This window comes from Puma concolor, chromosome B1, assembly GCF_028749965.1.
Source record: "Puma concolor isolate L17-30 chromosome B1, mPumCon1.1.hap2, whole genome shotgun sequence".
In the NCBI taxonomy this organism is placed as follows: Eukaryota; Metazoa; Chordata; class Mammalia; order Carnivora; family Felidae; genus Puma; species Puma concolor.
In genome coordinates, this window is record NC_141670.1 from 120,008,037 (window position 1) to 120,022,254 (window position 14,218).

Genomic DNA, 14,218 nt, shown 5'->3' on the forward strand with positions numbered 1-14,218 from the left:
TGATACCATGCTTGGCTTATTTCCTAGCATCCTCATGCATTTGCATAGGTTTTAAATGTGCTCAAACACACTCCTGAGGTGTTTTTTTTTTTCTTACTATATTAGTCTCTTTTTATTCTTTTGGAAATCTCTTCTAGGGTTAACTACTTCTGTTTGTTGATGATGAAATGTATAAGGAATCCACTTCAGAGGTTCACACAGCTATGAGCACGGTCTTTCCCTCTACTTGAACTCAGAATTAAGACTTTCCCTTTACTTGAACTCAGAATTAAGACTTTTGGTTCTTGGTTTGTTTTTTGTTTTTGTTTTTTAATATTCCAGTCCCAGAAGTAGTTTTCACTTCTTCAGGCAGTCTTATGCTTTCTAGCAGTAGTCTACAACCAGGCTCTAGCTTCTCCAGGACACTACGCAGAATGGATTTAAATATGTATTAAACTAAAAGCCTTTCTCTCAAATTGGTTTAAATGCATTTTTTTAGACAACCCACCTGAAATGTTTTTTTTTTTTCTTAAAAACAATGCCTCCATTCCAAGTAAATCAAGGTCAAAATAACTGAAGAGCTCCAGATGACATCAGTCCCATTCATCTAAGTTCTAGTGTTGTGTGGAGGAAGAGAATTAGCCAGTTATGACAATGGGTGATACATCCAAAGTAACAGCCAAATTCATTAACATTTTTCCATTTCTAAACCATCCTTAAAGAAAATCACATATGGGGTCACACCATCTTTGTGGTAGTCCAGCAGGGCAACCATGCCATCTGGATCCATGTTTTCACCAATAAAGAACTGGTAGCTTTTGAAATTAGCTAGGATATGCTTGACCTGTTCTGCAGCCCCTGTCATAAAAGATTTTACTTTTTCTGGCTTCCGTTGTTAAAGTGTGCCTTTGATTGATTTCATATAATCTTTGATAAACTTCTTGTAGGCTTCTTTTGCGAAGCTGGATTCCTACAAGTGATAGTTCATGGCGATATCAACACCAGTGATTACTGTATTTCCAGTACCTTCACCCTTAGGGCCTTGCAGTGGATGCACTTCCACCAGTAAGTGAGTCATCCATGTCATTCACTGTCCTCCTGACCATCTTCCCCTCCACCTCCAGACACAGTGGGTCCACAATCTCCTGAATCTTGTAGATGTCAGAGAACATCTCATCGTGACTGATGAAGTCCTGGTGGATGATCATAGACGGTAGCTGGAGAGGAGCCATCGTGGTGTTAGTTCAGCAGGCACCCAGAGGTCTGAACTAGCATGATGTAACCTGAGCAGCACTGGGGAGGAGGGGAAAAGGGACAGAAAAGCCACACTCCCAAGTTTTGAATGTAAGAGTATAGGATCTTAAGAGATGCCTTCTGCTATGTTAACATTTCCTCTGCCCCTTCTCCTTCCCTCAGGAGTCCAAGACTAAAACTTTTGGCTTTCTTATAGTAAGAGAAAAAGGAATACCAGCAGACTGTCTTCAGGTAGGGGCAGGATTCAGACTCTGGAGCTATAGTGAGCAGATTATTCATCAAATTGTCTTAGGAAGAAGGCTAAGAAATGTTTCTTAGCCATTATCTTCTAAGCCTTCCCACTTTTCAAGGCATACTCTTCTGATAAGCCTATTATTTGGCATTTCATTTCATCCTCACAAAGAAATTTTTATTACCTGAAGTGTAGGTGACATACAATGTGTACAACATAGTGATTCAACAACTCTATATATTATGTTATGCTCACCACAGGTGTGGCTACCATCTGTCACCATATTACACTCTTACAATACCACTGATTATATTCTCAAAGCTGTACCTTTCATCCCTGCATGGCTTACTCATTCCATAACTGGAAGCCTGTGTCTCTCACTACCATTCACCCATTTTGCCCATCCTCCCCTTTCCCCACTGGCAACCAATAATTTGTTCTCTATATTTATGGGTCTGCTCTTGCTTTTTTGTTGTTTTATTTTGTTTTTTAGATTCCATGTTTAAGTGAAATCATATGGTAGTTGTCTTTCTCTGACTCATTTCACTTGTCATAATACACTCTAGGGCCATCCATGTTGTCACAAATAGCAAGATATCATTTTTTTTATAGCTGAGTAATAGTCCATTGTGTGTATATACCACATCTCTGTTATCCGGTCTTCTATTTATGGACACTTAGGTTGCTTTCATATCTTGACTATTGTAAATAATGCTACAGTAAACAGAGGGGTACAAATATCTTTTCCTCACAAAGAAATTCTTTTTTTTTTTTTAATTTTTTTTTTCAACGTTTATTTATTTTTGGGACAGAGAGAGACAGAGCATGAACGGGGGAGGGGCAGAGAGAGAGGGAGACACAGAATCGGAAACAGGCTCCAGGCTCCGAGCCATCAGCCCAGAGCCTGAGGCGGGGCTCGAACTCACGGACCGCGAGATCGTGACCTGGCTGAAGTCGGACGCTTAACCGACTGCACCACCCAGGCGCCCCAACAAAGAAATTCTTTAAGAGAAGTTGACAGAATCCAGAATTCAATGAACACATCCTCTTGTTCAGTTGCACACTCCCATTTTTCTCTATACCTTCCTATTCCACTATTCATAATACTTGCTCTAATGTTAAATATACTGTTGGACTACAAGCTCAGTGAGGATAGGGTTCATATCTGGCTTATATCTTTAGTTTTACCTGCTACATTCCTAGTACTTGGCACAGCTCTTGGAAGGAAATATACTCAATACCGATGAGGGGAATGACTGAAGCAATGAATGAACAATAAATCCTCTATGGGGAAACAGATAGATTCTATAGAAGGTAGCTCTAAAAGGAAAGCCATGTCCTGGATTCCTCTCTTCCTCTGAAAGAACTCATTAAACCCCTTTTATTGTTAAGTACTTCTAATTCCATCATTACCACTTTTTTTTCATATCATTTCCACTCATGGCAAAGTCCAATAAAGGCAAAATCACAGACATGATAAGTAAAGCAACAGAGTAAACTGAATGGATTTCTACACAAGTAGGCAATTTTACAACTTTAAATATTTGATCAAAATATGCATAATTATTACCAAGTCACCACATGACTCATTTGATGAATGGTGCATGTCATACAAAAAAAAATTTTTTTTAATTCTTCCTTGATTTCATTAGAGAAGAAAGAAGTTTTCATTTGTAATTCAAGTAATTTCTAAATGGTGAATTGGCAGAAAGAAATAATCTACCTTTCAAAAGAAAATGGTTTAGTTTAGAATTAGTAAGCAGGACATGTGGAATCTCTATCAAATTCACTTACGATTTATCACATATTTTCATAGGCCTCACTGAGAAGAAATAGTAAATAATAACTTGATAATTATCATTTTCAGCATGCATTTATTTTGAAGCAGAGTTGTATAATATATTTATTATCAGGTTGCTTCAAACTTATTTCTATATAGTACCTTGTTTATCATAAAAATTACAATAAGGAAAACAGTATCATTACCAATCATCCTAAGTCTATTTGTACAGTAGTCACTGCAGTGGGGTGCCTGGGTGGCTCAGTCTGTTAGGTTTCCACCTTTGGCTCCTGTCATGATCTCTCAGTTCATGGGTTCGAGCCCTGCATCTGGCTCTGTGCTGACAGCTTGGAGCCTGCTTCAGATTCTGTGTCTCCCTCTCTCTCTGCCCCTCCCCCACTCACACTCTGTCTCTCTCTTAAAAGATAAACATCAAAAAATTAAAAAAAGAACAATGATCACTGCAGTTTTTGAGAAATATGTTCTAACACCAGGAAACTAAAGAATACAGAATGTTCACAAATCACACACTACATTTTCTTGAAGCAAGTAAAACTTGCTATGCTAGTCTATCTTACTTGAAAACGTTTAGATAAAATGAGCAATGATAACAACAGCAAAGGGTGCTAACATTTATATAGGCCTCCCTCTTGCTTCCTGTTGTTGAAACTACTTGCTCCATATAATTAGAATTATGTAACTTTGATTTTTTTTAATATTCATTTTCTTTTTTTTTTTTTTCAACGTTTATTTATTTTGGGGACAGAGAGAGACAGAGCATGAACGGGGGAGGGGCAGAGAGAGAGGGAGACAGAATCGGAAACAGGCTCCAGGCTCCGAGCCATCAGCCCAGAGCCTGACACGGGGCTCGAACTCACGGACTGCGAGATCGTGACCTGGCTGAAGTCGGACGCTTAACCGACTGCGCCACCCAGGCGCCCCATAATATTCATTTTCAAATGAGAAAACTGAGTTTCAAAGAGTTCAATGTTTTGGGGGAGTTGCTAATATGTTTAGCCCTAAATCCCTTTGTTCCTGCCCCCAAGAAAATAATAAAGAAGAGTTTCTGCTCTGGAACATACTAATAAATTGCCTGTAACATCCATCTAAGCACAGACTACTTCCTCTTGCTTGTACCCTCCAGAGCCCTGCTGCTCACATGTTGCCAGCCAAAGCTCAGAAGTCAGGCCCTCTGGTCTGCACAGGACACTAAGGTTACTGTCATGCATCCTTATCAATGTGTCCTCACGACAGGCCGGAAAACCAAGGGGCCAAATGTCCAAAGCCATATAACCAAATGAACATGTTTAAGTTGCTTACAAGATATGTTCACGCCAGGGAAATGAAAAGATGCAAGTGTCCTCATCGTATTTCAAGAAAATCGATGATCTATCCTCGGTGGGTAACTGCATTCCAACGGGAGCAGAATCCTCCAGGAGAATCCATAGTCTCTGCCAGGGAGGAAGGCGGAGGAGACTGGTTTCTGGTGACGGAGATTAGAAGAGGAGAAACGGGTAGACTTTGCAAATGGGAGCGAGAGGAAAAGGGATCTGGTACGTGAGAACATAAACAAGCAGCAAGTGGGGAGAAATTCCAAGAGCCAGTGACACCTAACAAAATGCGCGTCTAGCTGTGCCCCCAGCTTGCGGCAGGTAATAGCCACACAAGCTCTTTCTGACAAATCTCTCCGCATCGTGCGTGCCCTCGCCCTAGAGGTGAATAGTTTAATTGGTTTAGAAACGAGCAGCCCACAATAGATGTCTGAGAACACAGACCTCAGTAAAAATATCTTGAAGTTAAAAGAGGAAAAACAATCTCGTACAGATTTTAATTACAGCTGAGAAAGTGCAGTCTTTCCAGCGCGTCTCACCGCGCCGAGCGCCTGCTGCGCGGCTACCAGTAGCGAATGAATGAAATGCAAAAGGGGCGACGGAGGAAAGGAGTGCAATCGTAGCCCTAGAAGGGGTTCGTCAGCTCCGCGGCCCCCACAACGTCACCAAAGCCGGGACTGTAAGAGACTATAAAGCCCGCCGCAGCGCCTGAACCTCAGTGATCCAGCCGGTGCCCGGGAACTCGCGCAGGGGCGATCCCGGAGTTCCCCGCAGGTGACAGCTCCTAACAACTCGCTTCTCGACTGTCTCATCCTTCCTGCCGGCTAGAGACGCAAAATCCTCGGAAAAAGTGCTTCCCCCGTTACCCATCACCTGCTGGCTCAAAGCATTTCTTAACCATCAAGGGCTGCGGTAGCCTTTCTACCTTGCTTCCAGGCGGAGCTGAGGTCTGCCCACCAGCAAAGGGACCAGGAAGCAGAGAAGACCTTCGGCTGGCGTCCGTGAGTGGGGAGATCGGGGCTGCAGACTAGCCTCGATGGGTTCTCTCCCCGCAGCCGCGAACTGGACCGGCCGCGCGAGCACGGCGGGCGCGGATCCCGGGAACCTGAGCGCTGCGCTCGCGGCAGGGGCCGCTCCGGGGGCGACTGAGGCTGAGTGGCTGCACCTGCTAGTCCAAGCTGGCAACCTCTCGGCCTCGTCCTCTGCCCTAGGACTGCCCGCTGCCTCCCCGGCGCCTTCGCAACCCCGGGCCAACCTCACCAACCAGTTCGTGCAGCCGTCCTGGCGCATCGCGCTCTGGTCCCTGGCATACGGCGTGGTTGTGGCGGTGGCGGTGTTCGGGAACCTCATCGTCATCTGGATCATCCTGGCCCACAAGCGCATGAGGACCGTTACCAACTACTTCCTCGTGAACCTGGCTTTCTCCGACGCCTCTATGGCTGCCTTCAACACCTTGGTCAACTTCATCTATGCGCTTCACAGCGAGTGGTACTTCGGCGCCAACTATTGTCGCTTCCAGAACTTCTTTCCCATCACAGCGGTGTTCGCCAGCATCTACTCTATGACGGCCATTGCCGTGGACAGGTGAGGAGAGAATAGGGAGGAAGGAGGGAGAAGGGGGAGAGAGAAAAGCTGGGCAGTGGGACAATGTTACCGATGACAGGGTGACAAGATGGATTTGATAAAAGGAAAGGGACTAGGAAAGAGCTCTTGGAGAAAGAAGTCACGAACACATTGATAATGCCCCAACTGGCTGAACCAGTTTCTGCTTCCATGGCTTCCCCCATTCTCCCTCAACGCCCCCTGATCTCTATTAATGGCATCTGGAGGGACTGAGAAGACCAATGAGGGAGATAGGGAAAGTCTGTCATTCCAAGTAGGACAAACTCAGCTAGAAACACTTAATACGAGCTTTCCCAAATGGCTTCAAACAATTGCTGCAAAACTTACGTTCTCTGTAAAATGTATTTTTTGGTCTTCCTTCTCTCTGTTAGTCACTATTCTGTCAGAGAAATGGACAACGAGTCACCCTCCATCCTTCCTTCCTCTCTCTGGTCTGCTGATCCTCATCCCCACCCATCCTATTCTCTATCCTTGCTCCAAAGCCAATAGTGGTTTGGCCTCCCAGTCATGGAACATCCATCAGAGGTAATAATACCTCTCCAAAAGATTGCTGTATGCTATAAGTTTCTATAGGGTCTTGGGTTAGATTTCACTTTTAATAATCTGGGGAGGCTATAAACTGGATACACCCTGTGCCTGGAAGATTACATACAATCTAATGTTTCAGATAATGGGCAACAACAACAAAATCCCAAATAATAAATGGTTACAAAACGATACACACCACTTTATACATAGCTATTTAAGGTAATTTTTTAGAATGTTCCCCCATCTACAGTGAGGATTCTGAGATTCTTAAGCAATTAAAAGAAGCTCCAATACTTTTCTGGTATCTAAATTTTTAAAGTTTCTGTTTGTATTTGCTCTCTCCTATTGAACATTATGAACTATGCATATTTGTGTCAAGACAATGGTAAACCCCTACCTATTATTGAAAGCTGTTTATACTCTAATTCAATATTATTCTAAAAAATCAATAACAGTTGATCCCGTCCCTGTTTTGTGATTGGCAGCTTCACGGGAGATGTGTGGGGGTGAAGTGACTTTAACTTCAAGACTCAATGTCCTCAACTTTGAAAAGAAAAGTGAGCTTCTTTCTATATCAACAAAACTGTTTCAAAATAAAATGAGACAATATTCTCACTACATGAAGCCACTACTATGAGAAAAAATAAGACAAAACCAACTCTTTCCGTAAATCCGTCCTCTGCATTTACCATTTTGAAACAGTGAGCACAAACTACTTTCACATGCTAGGCTTAGAGGATTAAACTGAAAGAGGAATGGTTAGGTGCCACTAATGAGGATAAATAAGCACAAAATCACATTTTTCAAAAGCCTCTGAAACTACTAATCTTCCCTTTATCCCTGATCGTCTACATGTATCTCACCCTTTCACTTTTATGGGGTCAGAAGTGAATATAAAGAAGGAACTGAAAAAATCAGCTCCAAGTTGAGGAACGGGAGAAATTGCCTCTGACCTTGCTCTACCAAGATAGAAATGAATGTTCCTTTGGTTTGAGCGTCTGCCTTTTTGTTTTGTTTTGGGTTCCTTTCTAATCCATTACTTGTAAGCATGTGACTTTTAATGTGATCAGGAGGGACATTAGCATATCATGTTATAAAATTCTCCTGAATATTCTTCTTGAGATATTAATAATTCATTATGAAATTTGATGAAAATTTAGTGTGTGTGAAATTGATGTTTCAAGCCTAAGGGGTCAAAAGGGGTATTTTTCCATTTATACAAAATCTGAAGTGGTCTTGGAATTACTTTAATTGATAATGTAATGTTATTTCAGTCACTGGCTTGAAATGAATGAATATTTTACTATTCATTACTATTTCTTTAGTAGAAACATTATTTAATCACCAAAACAATACAAAATTTATGGAGCATGAAATTTGCAACAAAATTTGAAGCGTGCTCAGCTCAGATTCTGAAAATCTTTTAAAAACTGTAATTTATAGTAAGACTTTGGGTAGACCACTGATGAAAAGAAATACAGAAATACAGAAAAACCTCATTAAGAAAATTTTTAGAATAAAATAAGACATATAAGTTATTAGAATTGCCAAAGTTTACCGTTCCACAGAATCTTTCTGCACTGGTGTCTTATCAAACATGAACTGGAAAAGTAGTCCTGTGATATCTGCAGTTACTTTATAGATTCAAGTTTACATGCTTGACCTCCTCTGAGATATTTCAGGTGAGTCATGGCGCCTTTGGTTATGGTTACATAGACTCTCCATATAGAACATAGGTAACAGTATGTACTCACAGAAATCATATTTTCCTGTATAATTAATGCTTTCTTGAAATAATCACAAAGGTTATTAGTTCCCTAATTAGTTCTTATTGATAAAGGAATACATCATTTAAACTGCAGTGTGAACACTTGTCTTACTGAATTGTATTTTCTACCCTCATTTAATATAAACTGAATTGTATCCTCCCAGCCTCAATAGAAAACATATTTAACTCACTCTGTCCCTCTGCATAAAATCAAAAGATCTTCTGAGCTTAAAAACTATTTCAGCTTTGACACAGGCACAAATGGATTTTCTTCAGCTGCAGCAAAATGCTTGCAATCTCCTATGAACTTGGAAATTTTAGACCTGATTGTAGATAATCCCTTAATGAACACCTGTATTTCATAAATGGAGAACCTTACGGTAACGGTCACACATTTTGTTGAATTAAAGGCACTGCGTATTTCTTTAAGTGTTTGGTACTCATTCTGCACTGAGAGAATTGCTTGCTTTCTACTTCCACTTTTTTTTTTTTTTTGTATAATATTAGTATCTGTACTAACGATCTGAATGTGAGATCACAGGTTCTGTTCTCATCCTGAGACACATTACCTTCTGCTTTATTCGAAATCTGCAAAACAGTTTTTATTGGCTTAGAAACCATCTTTCAGTTCTACAAAGTTTCCTTTTGCCTGGAAGGCTACTTCAGCATCCCTACACACCCATAATACACACACACATGCACACACACACACACACACATACTGGAATTCTTTGCCAACAAGGTCACCGTTTCTCTTCACCATCCTTCCCAAATTTGCCATGTTGAATTTTAACATTTAAATATAACATTTATCTAAAAGATGCTAAGCTTTCCCAAGATCATACAATAAAGCCGAGATTCAAACCACTGTAATCCACTCAAGGGCCTGTGCTATTCTCAGCCTCTACGCTATTACGGCTCCTAAGGAATTCTGATGATTGAAGGGTTTAATTAGACAAAAATTATTACTTTCATTTAAATTAGAATTCAGTGCTTATTTATAGTACATAAACTATATAACTATATATATTATATCTCTTACATGTATAATAAACACATCTTATATATATATATATATATATATATATATATTACCTTTGTTTTAATTAAGAATGTAGATATTGGAAATATATAAAAATATTGTCATTTGATTCATTTATGGCATATACTACTTGATATATGGGAATACTAAAAAACAGAAAATATTTTCTTCCATTTTCTAAGTGCATTTTTGAGATCAAGTTAGAAGCTCTAGGAAGGTTTATTAATATATAGTAAAGAACAATTTCCAAGCTCATAGGCCAGTATTAATTGGAATATTTAATTAAATAATTTTTAAAATGACATTCACTGTTTCTTACCTGGAAACCTTAAGGAACTAATTCAGTATGTTTTATTTAATAGTCCAGAAACATTAACAAAATAACAAAAAATACCTTATATTCTTGAAATCCAGGGACACACCAAGTATGGATAATTATTATTTTTTTGAAATTTTTTAATGTTTATTTATTTTTGAGAGAGAGACAGAGACAGTGACACAGCCTGAGTGTGGAGTGTGGGAGGGGCAGAGAGAGAGAGAGACAGACAGAATCTGAAGCAGGCTCCAGGCTCCAAACTGTTAGCACAGAGCCCTACGTGGGGATCAAACTGACCAACAGTGAGATCATGACCTTAAGCAAAGTCAGAAACTTAACCTACTGATCCACCCAGGCACCCCTATACTGCAAATTCTTACAAAATTAGTCATGAGCACATAGTGAAAGCAATAAATATACACTAATCGAATGGGTAAAACATCAGATCATCACAGCATATGTCATCACAAGCGCTCTTATATAACTAGCAGAACTCCAGTTGATATTAAGGTTATATTCACCATAATGGGAAAGAATATATTGAAAAAGAGTTTGCAGCATATTTAACAGACCTAGTGTAAAAACAAAACCTTTAAAATATATAACACATTCTTACACACAAATAAGAAGATATAGTACTATATGAAAAGAACCAAAGTCATAAACAGAGTTGATAGAAGAAAAATTAAAATGTCTAACAAACATAAATTTATGGGTTGCTTACATTCTGTATCTCCGTTTCTTCACCTGCTATTTGCTCCTCAAGCTACTTAAATCTGATTTCATCTCCCAACACTCTATCTAGAGAGGCTTGTTGTGAAATCCAGGGGGCATTTCAGTCCTCAACTTCCTTGATTTTTCAGTAGTGGCTACCACCTATCAAGTGGCTACTGTTTCTTGGCTTCCAATTTCCCTGGTCCCCTCCTTCTTCTTTGGCCTGTCTTCCATGCTTGTATTTCTGATTCTCTGCCTCTATGTAGTGATTAAATATATAGGTTCCTCAATGCTAAATCCTGGGCCTGATCTTGTCCTAACTTTATTCTCTCTCCCCAAGTAAACTCATCTAAACCCATGGCTTTATTTTTCACTTTTGAATAAAGAGTTACCATTTTTTTCTATTATCAAATTGGGTTCCTTTTGGATTACAAAAATGCATAACAATCTATACAGTAGACAAATATAAATGAATGAAAAATTAAGACTGGAGAAAATAAAGAGAGAAAATACAAACAAAATCAGTGTGAAGTTGTAACATGGATAGAGTCCTAACATTTATGAAAGAAAGAGTCCTAATCATTTATGAAAGGTGAACTTGAAATATGTCTGAGACTCTTAATATACATGCAAAAGAATACAATTAGTAATATAGTTTACACTATCTATAAAAACAATACATACACATTCCTTAAGGGCTAAGGGATTTCTAGTATTGAGTTTCAAGAAATTCTTTGTATGGGTAATAAAGAAGACACTGTCCTCAACAACATTGTCACAATGCAAAAGCAGGGTTCCTACAGATGTTTGTTAAGTGTTCCTCTGGGTGAGCTAGAGGCATGTGCCAAAGCAGAATTCAGTGAATGAAGTCTTCAGGGAACCAAATCTCTATTTGAACAGTTTCCAGGTGGCCAGATTTGATGCACTGAAGAAATTATAAGAAAGGATAAAGCACATTTCTGCTAGAAGTATTTTCCTCACCTGAACTTTGGATATACCTTGGGAAGCAGATAACTCAAAGTTGTAATACACAGCTAAAACTCTCCAAATCATCTTTATTCCAGCCCCTAATCTCTGATCCTTATATATCCTCTATACCAGTCTTTCATTGCAATGTATTTTGTCACTCATTCATTTTAAGGGGCTTATATTCACAGTGCAAAAATTCCAAATATCCAGCTCTCATTTTCATGATATATTTATATATATCTCACATATATGTATGATATATATACACACACTCTGGTGCACAGTAAATTATACACATGCATAAATATAGATTTCTTTCCTTAAATTACTAAAATAATGTCACATTATTATGTCACTTAAAAAAATTTTTAATGTTTATTTATTTTTGAGAGAGAGACAGAGCACAAGTGGGGGAGGGTCAGAGACAGAGGGAGACAGAATCTGAAACAGGCTCCAGGCTGCAAGCTGTCAGCACAGAGCCTGATGTGGGGCTAGAACCCACAAGCCGTGAGATCATGACCTAAACAGAAGTCAGACACTTAAATGACTGAACCACCCAGGTGCCCGAAATTATTATGTCATTTTTAATTTAACAAACTACTAAACATTTATTGAACAAATTATAAATCTTAGACATTATTTGATATGAGAATTAGAAATTTATCTTACTCTATAATGTTCTTTAATTTTTAATAGATAATACATAAATTTGGTTTAAAACTCAAAAAATAAACAGCTCACAATTGAAAGTCCTGTATCTAAACCTTCTTCAAGCTCTGGTCACGTATAGTCAATTATCTACTTGAGATTTCCACGTGGATGTCTGAAAAGCTCCTTAAACTCCACCAAACATGTTATCTTACCCCTAAACATTTTTCTCTTCCACTGTTCCCATTTCAAGACACAGCACAAGGATCCATTCAGTTGTTCAAATAGCTCCCAAATCTATTACCTTTTCTCTGTCTCTGTCTCCACTTCCCAAGTCCAATCTACCATCATGGTCCTATTGTAAAAAAAGAATGATGCTTTCAAAACATATCTAAGAACATGATTCTTCACCCCTGCTTAAAACTCCTACCATGTTTTCCCACTGCTCATGTGAGAAAAAGAATATTCTTAAGCCAGACAATAATGACTGATTTCTTGACCTGTCCAATTTGATCTCATACTATAACTCAACTGCCTAAGCTCTGTTCCAGCCACTCCTATCCTCTTTCAAGTCCCTGAATGTATGATGCTATATTTTTGCCACAAAATCTTTGAACACAGTACACCATTTCAAATTCCCCTCTGCCAATTCTTCATAAGTTAAGTGTACTCTTCTATTTATTCTTATAAAGTGTACTCTTCTATTCTACTTATCTATTAGATAAGAGCTCAAATGTCACTTTCACAGGGAAACCTTCTATGAGCCTTCTAATTTAAATAGATGTCCCTTTATCGACTCTCTTAGCATATGCCTGTCATGGCATTTTTCACATATTAAAATTCATATTTATATTTAAGACTATGTGATTAATAATTTCCTCTAATAGATTTGTAAACACCATGAACACAGGTTTCATTCTGATCTGAGTGCTCTTTGTATCCTTATGCCTGTCATACCGGTTTGCACATGATAAGCACACAGTCCAGACTGCTGAATAAATGAATCAGAAGAGTAATTAAACAAATGGAAATTAAATAATGAGATATAAATCTTTGTCTATTAAAATTATCAGACATTGGCACGTATGTAGTGAAAAGGGCATTTTTACACAAACTTTTAGGTTGAACCTTATGCAACTGCCATTTTTTATCATTTAAAATGTCAATTACTATTTCATATGGTTTAACCTAGCAGTTGTGTATATTTTGTCAAAATTTTTCAAGAGTTCAATTTGCCAATATATTCAAGGATATTTTTCAAACTAAAATTCAAAGAACTGAAAACATTAAAAATTCCAACAAAAGAAAATGATAGAGTAAATAATGAGGCATCTAAAAAATGAAATTCCATGTAGAAATTTATTTTTTTATTTTCTTTTTTCATTTTTTTATTTTATTTTATTTTTTTTAATATATGAAATTTATTGTCAAATTGGTTTCCATACAACACCCAGTGCTCATCCCAAAAGGTGCCCTCCTCAATAGCCATCATCCACCGTCCCCTCCCTCCCACCCCCCATCAACCCTCAGTTTGTTCTCAGTTTTTAAATCACATTTGAATACAACATAGGTCCTCTCAAGTCTCCAGGTACACATGTATTAATGTGGTAACATTAGCATAAATATCCAAAAATTTTAAAATGTTATAACCTTTCCTTATAAAACCCTTCTTACTAGTCTGCAATGATTTCAGAGTCCCTAGGGAGGTCTGACAAACAGTTCATCAGTAGTCCTCTTTAGCATTTCTATTCCCCCCATCCCACACTAGCGAAAAAAGAAAAGAAAGGAAAATCAGCATCCTTACATTGGTCCAGAGCATGACAGTTTCTCTGGATGGGGAAGCCAAGTCCTACTCCAGATTGTTGTTTCGGGCAAATTTCATCTAAATCTGCAAAACTCGTAAGTCACAAACTTTGCCCTCGGCTTGAAATTTTTGTTACGATTATTTGTGTTGAAAGAGACTTTGGAAGAATGATCTTGTCCCTAATCTTTGCTCCATTAACAATTTCTTAATGACTAATATTCCTTCATCTT

At 38.6% G+C, this 14,218-nt stretch overlaps 1 protein-coding gene and 1 pseudogene across 1 annotated transcript in view; one reads left to right on the forward strand and one right to left on the reverse strand.

The window, feature by feature from the left end:
• Window positions 1–277: 277 nt before the first annotated feature.
• Window positions 278–1,187, reverse strand: LOC112858494 (translationally-controlled tumor protein-like; annotated as a pseudogene).
• Window positions 1,188–4,850: 3,663 nt separating this feature from the next.
• TACR3 (tachykinin receptor 3) overlaps window positions 4,851–14,218 on the forward strand; it is a 94,889-nt gene continuing 85,521 nt past the window's right edge. Inside the window, exon 1 of the mRNA XM_025921768.2 lies at window positions 4,851–6,160. Coding sequence (XP_025777553.2) covers window positions 5,613–6,160 — 548 coding nt within the window. The 5' untranslated portion in view covers window positions 4,851–5,612. The remainder of the gene's footprint in view (window positions 6,161–14,218) is intronic.